Here is a 14,734-nt window from a genome sequence, read left to right as displayed (position 1 = left end):
TGCACAAGGTGGTCCTCGAGACCCCAGAGGAGATGCCCCTAAAGGAGCTGGCTGAGACCCTGCAAAAGAACATGGACCACATGCTGTGGCTGAGGCAGCAGAGAGGCAGAGGGTATCGCCATTTGCATTGCTTTCTGGCCCTACCCTAGGAAGAAATGACCCAGTGCTTGAAGAAGTTCCAATTATTCAAATGACTACTGTTATCCGTTGCTGTGAAATATTTGAATATCGGCTGGATCCAGAAACAGCAGGCCATTCATCCCTAAGCACACACACTCCTTTCAGTGGTGGCTCACCCTTCCCTTTACATTATGACAGTTTCTTGAGGGTCAAACACATGTTCATATTTGTCATTATTAAGTTAAAAGAAAAAAGAAAGTCAAGAAATAGGTCTTGCTACATCCCATTGTACAGAGACGGGAAAGTGAAGCTCAGAGAGGTTGTGTTAGATGCCTGCAGTCACACAGCTGTGCAGTGACACAGCTGCGATCTAAGCCCAGGTGTGTGTGCTCTCTAGTGAGTGCTCATTCCACAGCACTGCACTGTCACTTGGAAGAACACCTTCACACAGTCACTGTGTCATTCATCCACCAAGAATTATACACACAGACAGGCAGGTGGGTCTTTCTCTGGGGATGGCTGGCTGGAGGCTGAAAGGGCCTGTCTGGGCTCTTAGTAGAACTTCTCACCTAAACTCCAGGAGGGCCACACTGGTCCCGATTCACACCAGCGGCGTTTCCCACTCCACCATCTTCACCTTCCTGTCACCCAGCATCACCCGTCTCTTTGTCATTGTTTTTAAGTGACTTCAGTCCCTCTGTGGGGCCCTGCTCCCGTCACCTGCCTTCCCTCTCTGCCTTGCAGATGCCAGCACGTATGCCCATTACCTCTTCCACGCCTTCGACACCACCCAGACAGGCTCCGTGAAGTTCGAGGTACGCGTGTCTCAGGAGCCCCGGCTCCCCATCACCTCTTCCTCTAACCCGTGGGGTGTTGGGAGTCAGGGGCAAGGGTTGGATCATCAAATGCTTCTGTCAAGACAAAGAAACTTTTATCCATTTAACAAGCATTTCCTGAACATACAGAGAAGACAAATGCCCCTGCTTTCCCGGAACTCAGGGCCTCAGGGGACGAATGACAATGGTTTAACAGCTCACAGGCTCTCCGAGCTTTCCTTGTGGCAGGGTCTGTACTTCGTGCTTTGCGCATATTGACTCATTTAATCCTCACAATAACTCTACAATGTAGGGTTCTATTATTTATTACCAGTTTACAGAAAAGGAAAGTAAGCAAAGAGACTGAGTGGTTTTCCCAGGTCAAACACTAGTGAGAGGCACAGGAGGGATTTGAACTCAGGTACCATGTTTCCAGAGTCCACGTTCTTAGCCACTAGACTGTACCGCCACCAGTATGAAAACTGCAGCCATGAGATCAGGCAATACCAGAGGAGGCTGTGTTCCCCTGTGTCTGGAGGTGTCAGCACACACAGAGCTCGATTATTCTTCAAGGAGGCTCCTCCCCAAAATGGGGCAGGGCACAGAATGGAAGGGGGGATGCTCTTTCCTGAGCGTGGCCATAGCCTGCGGGGGACTGAGGACATGGGAGATGCCATCCTGTAAAAGCAGTCACAAAGGCTGACCCCAAGTCAGAGCTCCGCCCTCCCCGATGGCTTGATGGTTAACGCTGCTCATGCTTCTTCCACTTCTCAGGACTTTGTAACCGCTCTGTCGATCTTGCTGAGAGGAACCGTCCATGAGAAACTGAGGTGGACATTTAACTTGTATGACATCAACAAAGACGGATACATAAACAAAGAGGTAAGTGAGCTGAGGCAGGGGCACGAGAAATCTGCAGTGAAGGCACCTAATTAAGTAGCCAACAGCCCCAGTCATGATAATGAAATTGCCTGAGTGAGGAGGAGAGATCGGCTTGGGGTTAACAGAGCTGGTTCCTGGCAAAATGAAGAAAGTCGTGGCCTTTGACCTCCCCCGTTGCCCCACCCTGTCCTGTTCTCAGGCATTCAAGAGAGGATTAAGCAGATTCATTCTCTCTCACTGGGTCCCAGGTAATCAATGCACATGTCAAAGGAGGTATAAATGATTTATTTCAGTGTAGAGTTACCCCCCCAGGGGAGCTTGCATTTGAACAGGTTAACAGCCATGAGTTAAAGATCAAAATTGGAATGGTAGAATTGCAGGCATCTCCTAGAAGAGAAGAGGGTGTCTCTGAGGAGGAAGGGACCCCAAAGGGATCACATTGGCCACACCTCTTTGCCTACTAATAAAACCGGAGAAGGAGGTGATGGAAGGTGCAGCCGTCCCTAAAGAAATCATCACAAGTAATTTCTGAATCTTCACCACTTGACACTTGCAGAATCTTAGAGTACATATGGTGTCCAGCAGCGAGATGCCCACAGGTCTGTCTCAAAACTCACTTTGATATCTCCTGTCTCCTGGTATCTCGGTGGAAGCTTGGATCTAGCATCCTGAACATCCCACTTCCTGAGCTCCTACGTGCCAGGCAGAGTGTCTGAAGTTACAAATAGCATCTCCAGTCTTCACCTCGACCCCAAAAGGCTCTCTCCAGCTTCCATTCCTCATTCATTCAGTCGTGTGTTTGCTCAACACATATTTGAGAGCTAATTAGGTGCTCTTGGTGCTAAAGATAAAGTGGTGAACAATCCCAAAAAGTGTGAAAATCCTAATATCCACTAGTAGCAGATTCATTAAATGAATTCCAGTAAATACATATAATGGAATAACAGCTGGTCATCCAAAATCATGCAAGAGTAATAAGACGTAAAAATTAGTATAATACACTATATTTTAAAAACCACTTTAGAAAGTAGTATATGTAATATTATCTCAATTTTGTAAATAATTAAATGCTTCTGTACATACTCAAATATACGATACTCCAAAATATTCACATACTACTTCACGAAATATATAAAGAAAGGACTCCATAAAATGGGACTTATAACACTGGTCTGCAACCTGAATTCAACCATTGTTTCATCACTAAATCATTTTGCTAACTCCGGTTCCCTTTTTCTTATTTGAAACTAGACAAAATTGTCCCCATTAATACCCATCAGACCACTCTGGATGGCAGTTTAAAAGTAAAAGAAAAGTGAAGATAAACAGCTTCCTAGAAAATAGAGCTGCATCTTCCCCTGACGGTCATTTGGAGATAAGCTCATCAAAATTGTAGGCAATGAAAATCCTGAGACAGCAATCAAAATTGGTCTTTAAGTCCATTCTCTGATAAAAGATACTCAGGAAACAAACCTACAGCTGGCAGATGCAAAGGACTTGTAAAGCACACATTTTAAAACAGACACGTGGCTAGAGACATATGTTCCCTAGTTCTGTCCAGTGACAGGGCCTAGGAGCAGCAACACTCCTGTAGCGATGAGCACACCCAGCACCCAGACCTTGCTTTCTAAATACCATTCTCCAGTACAAGGAACTAGTCTCCTTGGAGAACTGGTTGATTCCAGGACTGGGAAAGAGAAAATGCAAGATGAGCCTGGAGCATCTTGTACTTAAAAAGTATGAGAGTCCTAAAAAAGAAAAAAGATGGAGGCATGTCAAAACACTATGGGAGTCAACCTGAAGGAGTTGCCAATAGCCAACGCTAGAACAATTTGAGGGAAAAAATAAAAAATGATAGTATTGCATCATGACCTATATGCTAAATATCCATGAGTCCATACTGAATAATATATCTATTCAAATAATGTAGTATGTATTCAAATAAATAATTGAATACATAGATAAATGGGGAGGGGTAACAATTTTTCCTTAAAGAAGAATTCCAATTAATAAATGTAGGAAAATAAAGGAAATACAAAATCACCAATAGACAAACACCACAGTGATCCTTTTTGCAGGCAATATCCACTGACACATACTAAAATCAGTGGAGAAGCTTGACAGGCACCACCCTAATCCAGTGACCAAGGTTAACGTGGCCAGTAATAAGAGATAGCAACACCATGTCCGTCTCTGATATGATGCACCAAGAAGGATATAACCTCACCTCTCTGATAGTCTTGTCAGAAATGCATTACTTCAATTTAATCATAAGAAAACCAGGGGCCACCTCAAACTGAGAGACATTCTTCAAAATAACTGACCAGTACTCGTATCAAAAGTATCATGATCTTGAAAGACAAAAAGGAAAGAGAAACTGTCACAGATTAGAGGAGACTTAAGGAGACACAATAAGTAAATGCAATGTGGGAACTTAGAACAGAAAAAAGACACGAGGGAAAAAACTGATGAAATTTGAATAAGCTCTTAGTTTAGTTAACAGCATTGTAGCATTGTTAATTTCCAGGTTTTCATCGTTGTGCTAAATTGTTAACATCAGGGGAAGCTTGGTCAAAGTTGTATATGAACGCTCTGTAGTATTTTTGAAACTTTTGTGTAAGTCTAAAATTATTAACAATAGGTTAAAAACAAAACAAAAAATTAAATAAGCACATGGAATGAGGAGGAGCAGGCAAAGAACCCAGGAGAGAGGCTGGGTCTCTGTAGACACTACTTCATACATCCCGCAGAGAAGGCCGTCTTCGTCCACTCTTCTCCCCCATGCAGAGGAGGGGCCAGGATAAGCCACAGAACACCATGCCCGGCCAGTGTGATAGGAGAAGAACACAGAGCCACTCAGCTGTTGCTGGCCTCTTCGCCCGTGGTAGGCACTGTGCCAGGTGCAGAGGCCTTAGCACTGAAGGACCCAACACGTGTCCTCACAGAGCTCACAGTCTCAGGGAAACAGAGCTGTAAACTAATATTAGGAACAGCTTAATTATTTAAACAAGCACAGGTTTCCCTCACTATCTGGAAGTTCCGTTTTTTGAAAGACCTACATTAGTAGCAGCATTCATTTTGCAGCAAGCCATTATAGAGGCAGCCCCCACCCGCCAAGCTCTTTCCTGGGAACTACACTCGGCATCTCATCATCAAGCTGCCATGGCCTTGAACTGTGTCTGTGATTAAGATAAAGCATCTGTGTTTTATCTCCATTTATTTTGGTAAGTTATTTTTGGGGTCAAAGAAAGCTCCAAAGTTTTTCCCGTATAAATTAACGGTAATTCCTTCTTCACTTTACGGCGTGTTGGCTTTTCATAAGAAACACCCTACTTTCGGATAGCAAGGGAAACCTGTATTTACTAAGCACTTACTCTATATCAGGAAGCATTGAAAGATTGGAAAGAAATATGATAGGATTTGTAACATCTATCAACCCCCAACAACCAAGAAGGGTAGTTATTGTCTTTGTAGAAAGGGATCTTTTGGTTACAAAGACTAGAAAATCATCAACGTAAACTAGCTTGAGTTGAAAGAGATTTCCTGTAAGGATATAGGGAGTCTGACGGAACACACTTAATCCCCATTGGAACTAGAAAGTTGTTAGCCTCTCTCTCTCTGTGTCTCCTCTTCTTTCTCCTCTCTTTACCACCCCCCCACGACCCCACCCCCAACTCCAGCATTGTCTGAGATCAAGATGGCCACACTCTCCTCTGCAGGAATGACGGCTTCAAATTGCCAGCAACCTAGGGGTGGGGGAAGCCCAAAAGGAGGTTTTAGTTTATAGGGTAGCCATTCTCAGACACCGCCTCTCCGTGGCTTCTCTTGGTCTCTGTTACACCTCTTTCTTCTTCAGTTGCTTTTCTCAGAGAGCCTGTGTGTGTGTGTGTGTGTGTGCACAAATTCACACGCTCCTGTGAACATTTCTGTTTTCCCCCATCCCCTCCTTCCTTCTCCCCGCTCTGCTCCTCTGTTCTCCTCTCTTCTCTTCTTTCTCTCCCTTTCTCCCGGCATTTCTCTCATCCGCTCTACTTTCTGTGCATCTGCTCATTCTACTCCTTACAGAAGTTCTACTCTTCTGCAGAGGTTTTTGGTTTCTGCTCATCCTTCACCTCAGCTAAAACCTGGAAATGGCTCTCCCGTGGCACTGGGCCCAAATCCACACGACTTTCGAGCTCCAGGGTTCTACTGCTTCTGCCTACAGTTGCTGTGCCTCTTCATTCAAACCTCTCAAGAGGGAAATACTGAGTAGCTCAGCTTTAGTCAGATGTCCACCTTTGTTCCCATCACTTGTGGTCACAGGGACAGGTCATGTGGTACAAACACAGCCACCCCGGCCCAACGTCTCAAAGGAATTATGGAGTGGGGAGACGGTCTTCCAACCCGGGGTGGAGGCTGATCAGGGCACAGCCATGTCCACCCTGATCCCACACATAACCCTCACAGACAATGCTCAAGAAGAGGTAACCTACCTAAGAGCTTCTGAAGGCAAAGAGAGCTTTCCACTGTCCTCTCTCTAGAAAGAAGCTCCCAGAATATAACCCCTTCAGATTGTTTTCTAAATCCCTCTCATCAGCTGAAGAGGGTCCTTTTAATCACTTTCATTAGCAAGGGGGACAAGGAGCCTCAAACTGTCACCTAAGAAGAGCTTGACCTCATGGTCCCCACACTGTGTGCTTCGATGTCCCCTCCCAGGAGATGATGGACATTGTCAAAGCCATCTATGACATGATGGGGAAATACACATATCCTGTGCTCAAGGAAGACACTCCAAGGCAGCACGTGGACGTCTTCTTCCAGGTAAGAGCATACGCCTTGTGTGTGAGCTCTGAGCCCAATTTAGACCAGTCAGCGCGAAAGCATCGGAGCAAGTGATTTGTGTCCAACCCTGAACTAAGTATTGCGGGAAACAGAAAAGAATTACGAGATGTATTGTGCTCTAGGAATAGATGATCTCATTAAGCAGACAAGCATACACTACAGAAGAGAACAGGGAAGTATATTATTAAATATAAGCTATATAGTATGGACTCTAAGTTCCATAAAAATTCTTGGGGGATCAGAGTAAACAGAGAAGACAGCATTAAGCACATTTGTGTGGGTGTTGAGCATTTATGTCTGGGGAGGAAAGGGAAGGAAGGCTGGAAACTAGGGTGGGGGGATTGTGAGATCTTGACACTGAAGAGTTTGGCCTCACTCTGGTGAAGGACGAGTGGCTTCTATTCGTCTGTGAGTAGAAGAGTGGTGTGGTCATAGTGGTGTTTTAGTAAAAAGTTAACCTAACAGCAGAGTTTCAAAGAATGTCAGAGCTCATTCTGGTCCAATCCTCTCACTTTGCAGATGGGAAAAGCAGAGGCTCAGAGAGGCTTAAAGACTCACTCAAGGGCACTCAGTAAGTGACGGAGACAGAACTAGAACCTCTCATGTCCGGTGTTCTTTCCGCCAGAGAGACAGGTTAGAAGAGAGTCTGCAGAGGACACATAGGGTGTGAGCAGAACAATCGGGAGATGAGGTGATCAGGGTCTGCAGCAAGTCTTTCAATTTTAAGGAAGCTCACAGGGGTCAGAGAGCTGTAACCAGGGCCTAGGCAGAGGTGTGTGGCCAGCGAAAGACCACCCTAATTTTGGGGCAAGTTGGTTAGCAAAAAGCAAGTTTTGGAATGCAGATTCCAGATTCTTTAAAGTGCTTTCATAGTGCTTCCTGTTGTGTCTTTCAGAAAATGGACAAAAATAAAGATGGCATCGTGACTTTAGACGAATTTCTTGAATCCTGTCAGGAGGTAAGGAGAGATCCGAGGGCACAAAACCTCTAAATCTGGGGAAGGAAATCTGGGGCTTGGAGACCTGAAAGAAGAGAGTGAGAAACCTGCAACCCCTCAGATGAGAGCCATCACCACCAGCAACAACTCCAAAGTCCAGCTATCTCCACTCCCCAGACTGGCCTGTGGTTGGGCTCGGCCAAGCACAGGACTGAGCCAGATGCCTAAGAAGAGGTGTTGGGGGTGTTCACACAGCCAGAGAGGGTCTCTGCGAAACCACAGACATCCCAAGTCAGCAACACCGTCATTTTCAACCTGCCTCTGGCTGGATGACCCACTCCCCAGACTACAGGGGAATAGCTGGGGAGAAAAATCGCAGGCTTTACAGATGTTAAAAAGATATTAGTTCATTATCCAAAAAATTTGACAACATATAAAATCTACAAATTTCCTGCAAAATACAATTTATCAAAACTAACACAAAAGGAAATGGAAAGTCTGAGTAGTCCTATGTTTGTTAAAGAAACTGAATCTGTAATTTAAAACTTTCCCACAGAGAAAATGGCAGGCAAAGATGTCTTCACTGGTAAACTATTCCAAACATTTAAGAACAAAAATGACGCTAAGCTTATACAAAAGCAGAGAACAGAGAAAGAGGGAAAACTTAGCTTGATTGATGAGGCTATCATGACCCTAACATGCAAGCTGGACAAGGCATTACAAGACAAAAAACTTTTCAGGCTAATATATTCCTCCTGGACATAGATGCAAAAATTGAATCCAGCCATAGGTAGAAAGCATAATACATCATGAATAGATAGGGCTTAGTACAGGAATGCTAGATTAGCTTAACATTCAAGAACTAGTGAATGTGATTAATGGCATAATAGAATAAAGGAGAAAAATCATGTGATCATTTCAGTAGATGTAGAAAAGTTGTTTGATAAAATACAGTACTCACTGTTTTACTGGATAATGTGCTTCTTCCAAATTTCTCTCTAAAGCCAGGAAAGGTGCTTCTTGCCTTGTGTTGCCCACTTTCCACGTCTCCATCCTTTACTCCCTGTTTCTCACATCCTTGCCAGATTCTCTCTGCATAGGAAACCCATGCTGGAGGTCAGCTCACCAGTCACAGAGCTTCTCATGGAGGAGCCTCAGAGTTCTGACCGTCCTCTCTTTTCTCTCTCCTCCTTTCCCAGGATGACAACATCATGAGGTCCCTCCAGCTATTTCAAAATGTCATGTAACTGTGGACATAGCCATCTGGCTCTCAGAGACGTTGTACTAAACACCTTAACACCTTGATCTGCCCTCGTTCTGATTTTACACACCGACTCTTGGGACAGAAACACCTTTTACACTTTGGAAGAATTCTCTGCTGAAGACTTTCTACAGAACCCAGCATCACGTGGCTCAGTCTCTGATTGCCAGCTCTTTCTCGTCCCCCTTCTTGAGAGGGACTAGAAGAAATTGGGTTTATTTTGGAAGCATGCTCATCTCTTCACACTGCTGCCATATGGAAGGTCCCTCTGCTCGAGCTTAAACAGTAGTGCACACTTTTCTGCTTGCGTGCCCCAGTCCACTGCCTCCAAGTCCAGCAGACTTTGATGTATCTGGAAGCAAGACAACCTGAGCCAAATGCACACCATCCTCTGATGGCCTCCCAAAACAATGTGCCTGTTGCCCTTCCTTTGGTGGGAAGGATGAGCATTATACAGAACAACTAGAATCTACCATGACTAGGTTGGGAGGGTCAGCACCTAACATATGTAGGATAGGGCTGAATTATTAAGCATGGCATTGTCTGATGACCCAGACTGCCCATGTCCTTTGTTTCCAGAGGGAAGGACCAATAATTCTCTCTCACACTAGCATCCGTGCTGGTAGTACAAGTCCCTTAACATGCCCAGGAAAGGAGCCAATGCCCAGCAGTCCATGCCTCCATTCCATCTCCTGCTAGAGCCCAGCACTGCATGTCCCTCCCAGAAAGCCCAGAATGCCTGCAAATTGCTGTAATTTTATACCATGTTCTAATCAATAAACAGAACTATTTCTTACACTCTTAATCGTCATTTCTTCCATGACTCCATTAGGCAGGAGAGGTAAATTGTGAAAAAGGGAGGCTAGTCCATTCACTTGGCATCCAGTTATTAGTACTCACTTGGTGCCAGGCCCTGTGCCAGGCAGTGCATCGTCCTCACCCGCCCCCAAGCAAACATCCAGTTCAAATGCAAATACTGTGACCTTATGAAATGCAGCTTAAAGACGAGACTCTTCACAACACCTCTCTTGCAACAAGACCGCCACTCCCAAGACCCTGTCATGTGGACATCTGGAGCCTCATGTGGTGTGGCTGAGGATACAGAGATAAAGAGGTGGTCAGGACCTCCTGCTGAGGGACTTGGAGTCCAGGGGTTGATCAAGCGGCTTCAGCCTATAAGCAGCAAATGATTATTTATGTTGGACGCTACAGGTCTTAGTTTCTCCATTTGACATCACATGACAAAGATGAAGAGCTAACAGTGACATTTGTGGAAGGAAAGCGCTTTATTGAACCCCTCTTATGTGCCAGGTGTTGCACTAGGAGCTTTATATACATTATCTTATTTCACGCTCACGGTAGAGCACTCTGGAAGGTAGTCTTAGTTTTACTGGTGAGGACACTGAAGCTCAGGGAGGTAAGGGGATCTGCCTAAGGTAGCACAGCTGCATAGAGCGCATTAACTCTCCCCTCTCTACCCTAGAGCCTTCCTACTAGGAAGGAACTCGCCCCAAGGAACTGAGGGACCTCACACGAATCTCATGCCTCTGTAGTCAGAAAGACACAGGAATTCTTTGAATCCAAACAGCAGATAAGGACACAAACGCAGAGAAGGGGGAAGCCTCAGGACCTGTGGAGCACTAGCAAGAGCAGGCCACCACATCTGGTGCATGCATGAAGTGCTCCGGATCTGATCCCCATCGGCCGCCGCCTGGCATGGTTGGAAATTGTAGGGCCCACAGCTCTGTTTCTCTATTTGGGCTTCCCGAGCGCAGCCGTGTGGCCATCTCAGGCTGCTGGACATGCGGCCGGCGCCCAGCAAGGCATACATTTAGCCCCAAGCAGACCCTTCCCATGTGCCGTCTGAACCTGCATCATGAGGCTGTACGATGCCCAGCCCGTGGTTCGCCACGCTGGCTACACATCACAATCAACTGGAGAACTTTGAAAAACGCCAGTTCTGGACCCCACCCCAGACCAATGGAAGTAGAATCTCTGAGGGTGGAGTCCGGATATGAGATTCTTTAGAAGCTGTCCAGGGGGTTGTAATGTGCACCCAGAGCTAAGATGGGCAACTTACCACACCCAGTGCTAAGAATGGAGTCATGATCCGAGCCATTCCCCTGGCCACAATGATTGGTTCAGAGCTGGGCTTGCTTCCTAAGCCAGTCCACACGGCATGAATCTCCAGACTTATGCTGGGAACAATGGGACAAAAGGTTCTCTCTCCTACTGGACATGAATGAGAGAGCATATAGTCCTAGGACATGGTGGCAGCAATTTAGGAATTCTGACAGGTTATCCAAGAACTGAAGGGCAGATAAACCAGAACCACAAAAGGCAAGGCAGACAGCTTTTTTAAAAAAATTAAAAGATAAACCAGAAATCGGGCCCTTGATGAGATCATTGAGCTGCTAGATCAAGCCATCCCTGAAGCCACACACACCACTGACCTTTTCAGATGCCTTGGTCAAATGCCTACATAAGGTCTAGACCAGTGTTTCCCACCCTGGCTACATATCAGAATCACTGGGGAGCAGCATTTGGGGACATTTTTTAAAGTGCCAAATGCTTTGGCCTTATCCCAGGTTCTGAATCAGAATCTCTAGAGATGGAGCCCTGAGCATCAGGAGGCTTTAAAATCTCTCCAGGTGATTTCCAGTGTACACCTAGGGCAGGGAGCCCCCGTTGTGGAAGAGGGGAAAGGCTGGCACCCTTCTCCCTCTGCTGGCCAGACCACAAGGAGAAGCCCAATTCAGTCCTGAGTGCCCAACACTGAGGGGAAAATCAGCATCTGGAGATATTCAGAGAGAAGACAGAATGGAAGGAAGATTCAAAACCAGTTCTAACATGAATAATCAACAGAAAGAGAGTTGGTTGTCCCGTGGGGGTGGGGGAAAAGGGCAACCTCTTGCAGCAATTGCAAGAGTACAAGCCACCATTCATCAAAGCTTTTAATAAGGACCAAGGAAAAGATCAAAGCTGGTGTTTCCACAGCAGCAGAGAAAGAGAGAGGCCTGTGCCTCTGTGAATCCATGCACCTCTCAGCAGCCGGGGTAGAGGTGAAACAAGGCTCTCCACTTGCAACAACCATCTCCAACTTGTCCTCCTGAATCAGCCAACAAATGCCACCATTTGCCACCATCTGCCAATGGCAATTCAACCATGTAGCAGAGGCCATGGCTGCCCTTCCTGAGATGCCCTTGGCCCTCACCATTACCGCACGGGTGGACTCAACTGTGCCAGCTGCAAATGCCTGCGACTTTTTGTCTGTGACTCTGGCTGTCACAGACAGTCTGGCCAGGACAGCCCCACTCTGCCTGTGGGCAGGACCGGCAGGAAGAGCCAGTTAGCTAACACCTGCCTGGAGTAGCCCTCAGCCAATGACTAGTGAGAGCAGTGAACAAGTACCCCAAACCCCTCTCCTCTAGGTAGGAAGGGCTCTGGGGCATCTTCTCTTCTGTCTCCCAAACTTCCCCAGTAGGATTGAGCCCCAATCGCCCACAGCAGTAACCTGCTCTAAAGTGTACCCTTAGTGACCTCCTTTCCGTCCCTGTCTCTTTCCTGCACGCCCCTACCATTGCTTCCTGGGTCACTCCCCAGATAAGCTCCTGGACCCCACAGCCGTGTCACAGGGCTGCCTCTGGAGGAACCCAACCTAAAACAGACAACGTATACGACAGACATATGTCCTGCTCTCATGAATCTGACATTCTAGTGGGAGGAAACAGACAACAAATAAAACTATTTTAGATAGTTAAAGTGGCAGGAAGAGGAAAAAAGTGCGACATGATAGAGAGGGAAGGGTGGCTGGGGAGGCTCCTGTGAGCCGAGCTTGATGTGATCTTAGGGGTGGGGGGTTCACCAGGCATTTATAGAAAATCTGGGCCTAGGCCTGCTGTCGCTTCTTGGTCAGCCATCTGAGATTCCATCTCGTATTCCAATAAGGAAATCGTATCTGGCATAGAGATGGAGAAGCCCACGGTGACCAAGCCTGTGGTTCTCTAATATCACATCTCTGAATTAATCCTCTGAGCAGAGGCCAGAAAGGTCCCCTGGAGAGGCTCCCAGGAGGAAGATGGGACTGGGGACCCTGCTCGGTGCCAGCTTCTCTAGGGGTGACCTCCTACTTGAATCTCACAACAGTCCTGTGAAGTAGGTACCCCACGCACCTGTTTTTCAGATGAAAAAAGGATGCCCAGAGACACGGAGGGAGCTTGACATGTGGCTGGAAATGGGCTTAAAAGCCTGCCAAGCTCCGAAATCCATGCCCAGCCCCACTTCTTAGAGAAGAGGAAGACCATTCTCCACTTATTCTTAAAACCAGCTCTAATGATACACAAACACCAGAAGGTGTTGGAAAACAGCTGCCAAGAAAACTATTAGTAAAGAGCAATGAAAACAAGTCCATGAATCCAAGCCAAATTACTCTTCCTCCAAAGGGAAGAATGCCAAGGACATGTGCAAAGATGTCCATATGGTTTCCTGGAGGAGCTGAAATAAACACGTCCCTCCCCATCAAAATAAGGCCCAATCTAATCGGCAGACCTCTGCACCCTGGTCCAGTGACTAACTGGGGACCAAAAAACTCAGATGTTGAAGAGCAGGGCAAAACCACAGGGGGAGCCAGCCCCTCTAAGTGGACTTTCAAAGACACATGAGATTCTGGGGAGCTAACTGCACTCGCAGTTCTAGAAATGGAGCACACGACCTAGCCTAGGCTAATCATTGCCTCCCATGCCCCTGGCCGTAGTGATTGGTCTAGGGGTAAGCTTAAGACCTAAGCCAATGCAAACAGCATGAATTTTAGGGCTTTTACTGAGGACAATGAAACAAAGTTGTTCATTTTCCTCCTGGACGTGAATGAAAAAGCACATAGCCATGGGACATACAGGCAATCACTTTGTAGCCTGCAAGGAAACCAAGCTATAGATGAACATAATATCACAGAAGACAAGGCAGAGAGATGAAGACAAATGGACTTCTTGATGATTTCCTTGAACTGCTGGATTAAGCTTTACCTGAAACTACGTGTACCTCAAGTGGTTTGGGTTGCATGTATCAATAAGTTAATTTTTTATTATTTAAGGCAGTTGGAATTGAACTTTCTGTAACTTGCAACTTGACACTTGCTAACTGACCCCACCCCCACTCCTTCCTATGAAAGATGGGGTGGTAGCAGCTGGGTGGTGGTGGAGGTGAGTGAGAAATCCAGTCTAACGTCATGTCCACTAGACTGCTCTGCCATGTACTTTGCAACCATAATATAATAATATTAATATCATTCGCTGAGCACTTATTACGTGCTAATAGCTCACACGTATTCAATCTTCACTACCCTGGGGTTGGTTCTGTTATTAACCCCATTTACTAAGGAGGGAACTGGGGCTCAGAGAGGTGAAGGAATTTGACCGTGATCAAATACCTAATAGGCGGCAGAGTGATTTGCCCCTAGGACTTTCTGACTGTGGCACTGAATCGCTTACCCATAAACTGCCAGCTTCAGTGCGTTTATGGTGCCAGGCAGAGATAAGAAATGAGTGGCAAACCAAAGAATATATGTCCAGGGTAAAGGGGGCAACTCTGTCCCAGCTCTGGGGATCACTGCCGTGTTGTTGGAACGTGGGTCCAGGGCTGGTAGACCTAACAACCTTTCAAGTAAAGTTGAAAATCTGGACTTATATCTAAAATCCCCCAATTTTTACATTCTGACAACTACTTCAATATTTAAAAGACACCAGACAAACCAAACTAACAAGTATAAGAGCTGAATTTGGCCCGGGGTCATCAATTTGCAAGCCCTGCACGACGTTCTATTACGTACTACCAAGTGGTGCTAATGTATCAGGGTAACGCCAAACGTCATCAACAGGTGGTGGAGAAACCAACCGTGGTACA

General features: G+C 46.2%; 1 protein-coding gene across 4 annotated transcripts in view; it reads left to right on the top strand.

The window, feature by feature from the left end:
* The window catches only part of KCNIP1 (potassium voltage-gated channel interacting protein 1), a 344,635-nt gene extending 334,996 nt beyond the window's left edge, over positions 1-9,639 (top strand). For all 4 annotated transcript variants that reach the window (XM_014850875.3, XM_014850876.3, XM_070517105.1 and 1 more), the window contains 5 exons: positions 865-935; positions 1,710-1,817; positions 6,513-6,617; positions 7,534-7,596; positions 8,775-9,639. In XM_014850875.3, the coding sequence (XP_014706361.1) occupies positions 865-935; positions 1,710-1,817; positions 6,513-6,617; positions 7,534-7,596; positions 8,775-8,822 (395 nt within the window). In that variant the 3' untranslated portion in view covers positions 8,823-9,639. The remainder of the gene's footprint in view (positions 1-864; positions 936-1,709; positions 1,818-6,512; positions 6,618-7,533; positions 7,597-8,774) is intronic.
* The last annotated feature ends 5,095 nt before the right edge of the window (positions 9,640-14,734 follow it).

This window comes from Equus asinus, chromosome 9 (genome assembly GCF_041296235.1).
Source record: "Equus asinus isolate D_3611 breed Donkey chromosome 9, EquAss-T2T_v2, whole genome shotgun sequence".
NCBI lineage: Eukaryota > Metazoa > Chordata > Mammalia > Perissodactyla > Equidae > Equus > Equus asinus.
Note: the sequence above shows the minus strand (reverse complement) of the source record. Positions and strands in the feature narration are given on the sequence as shown.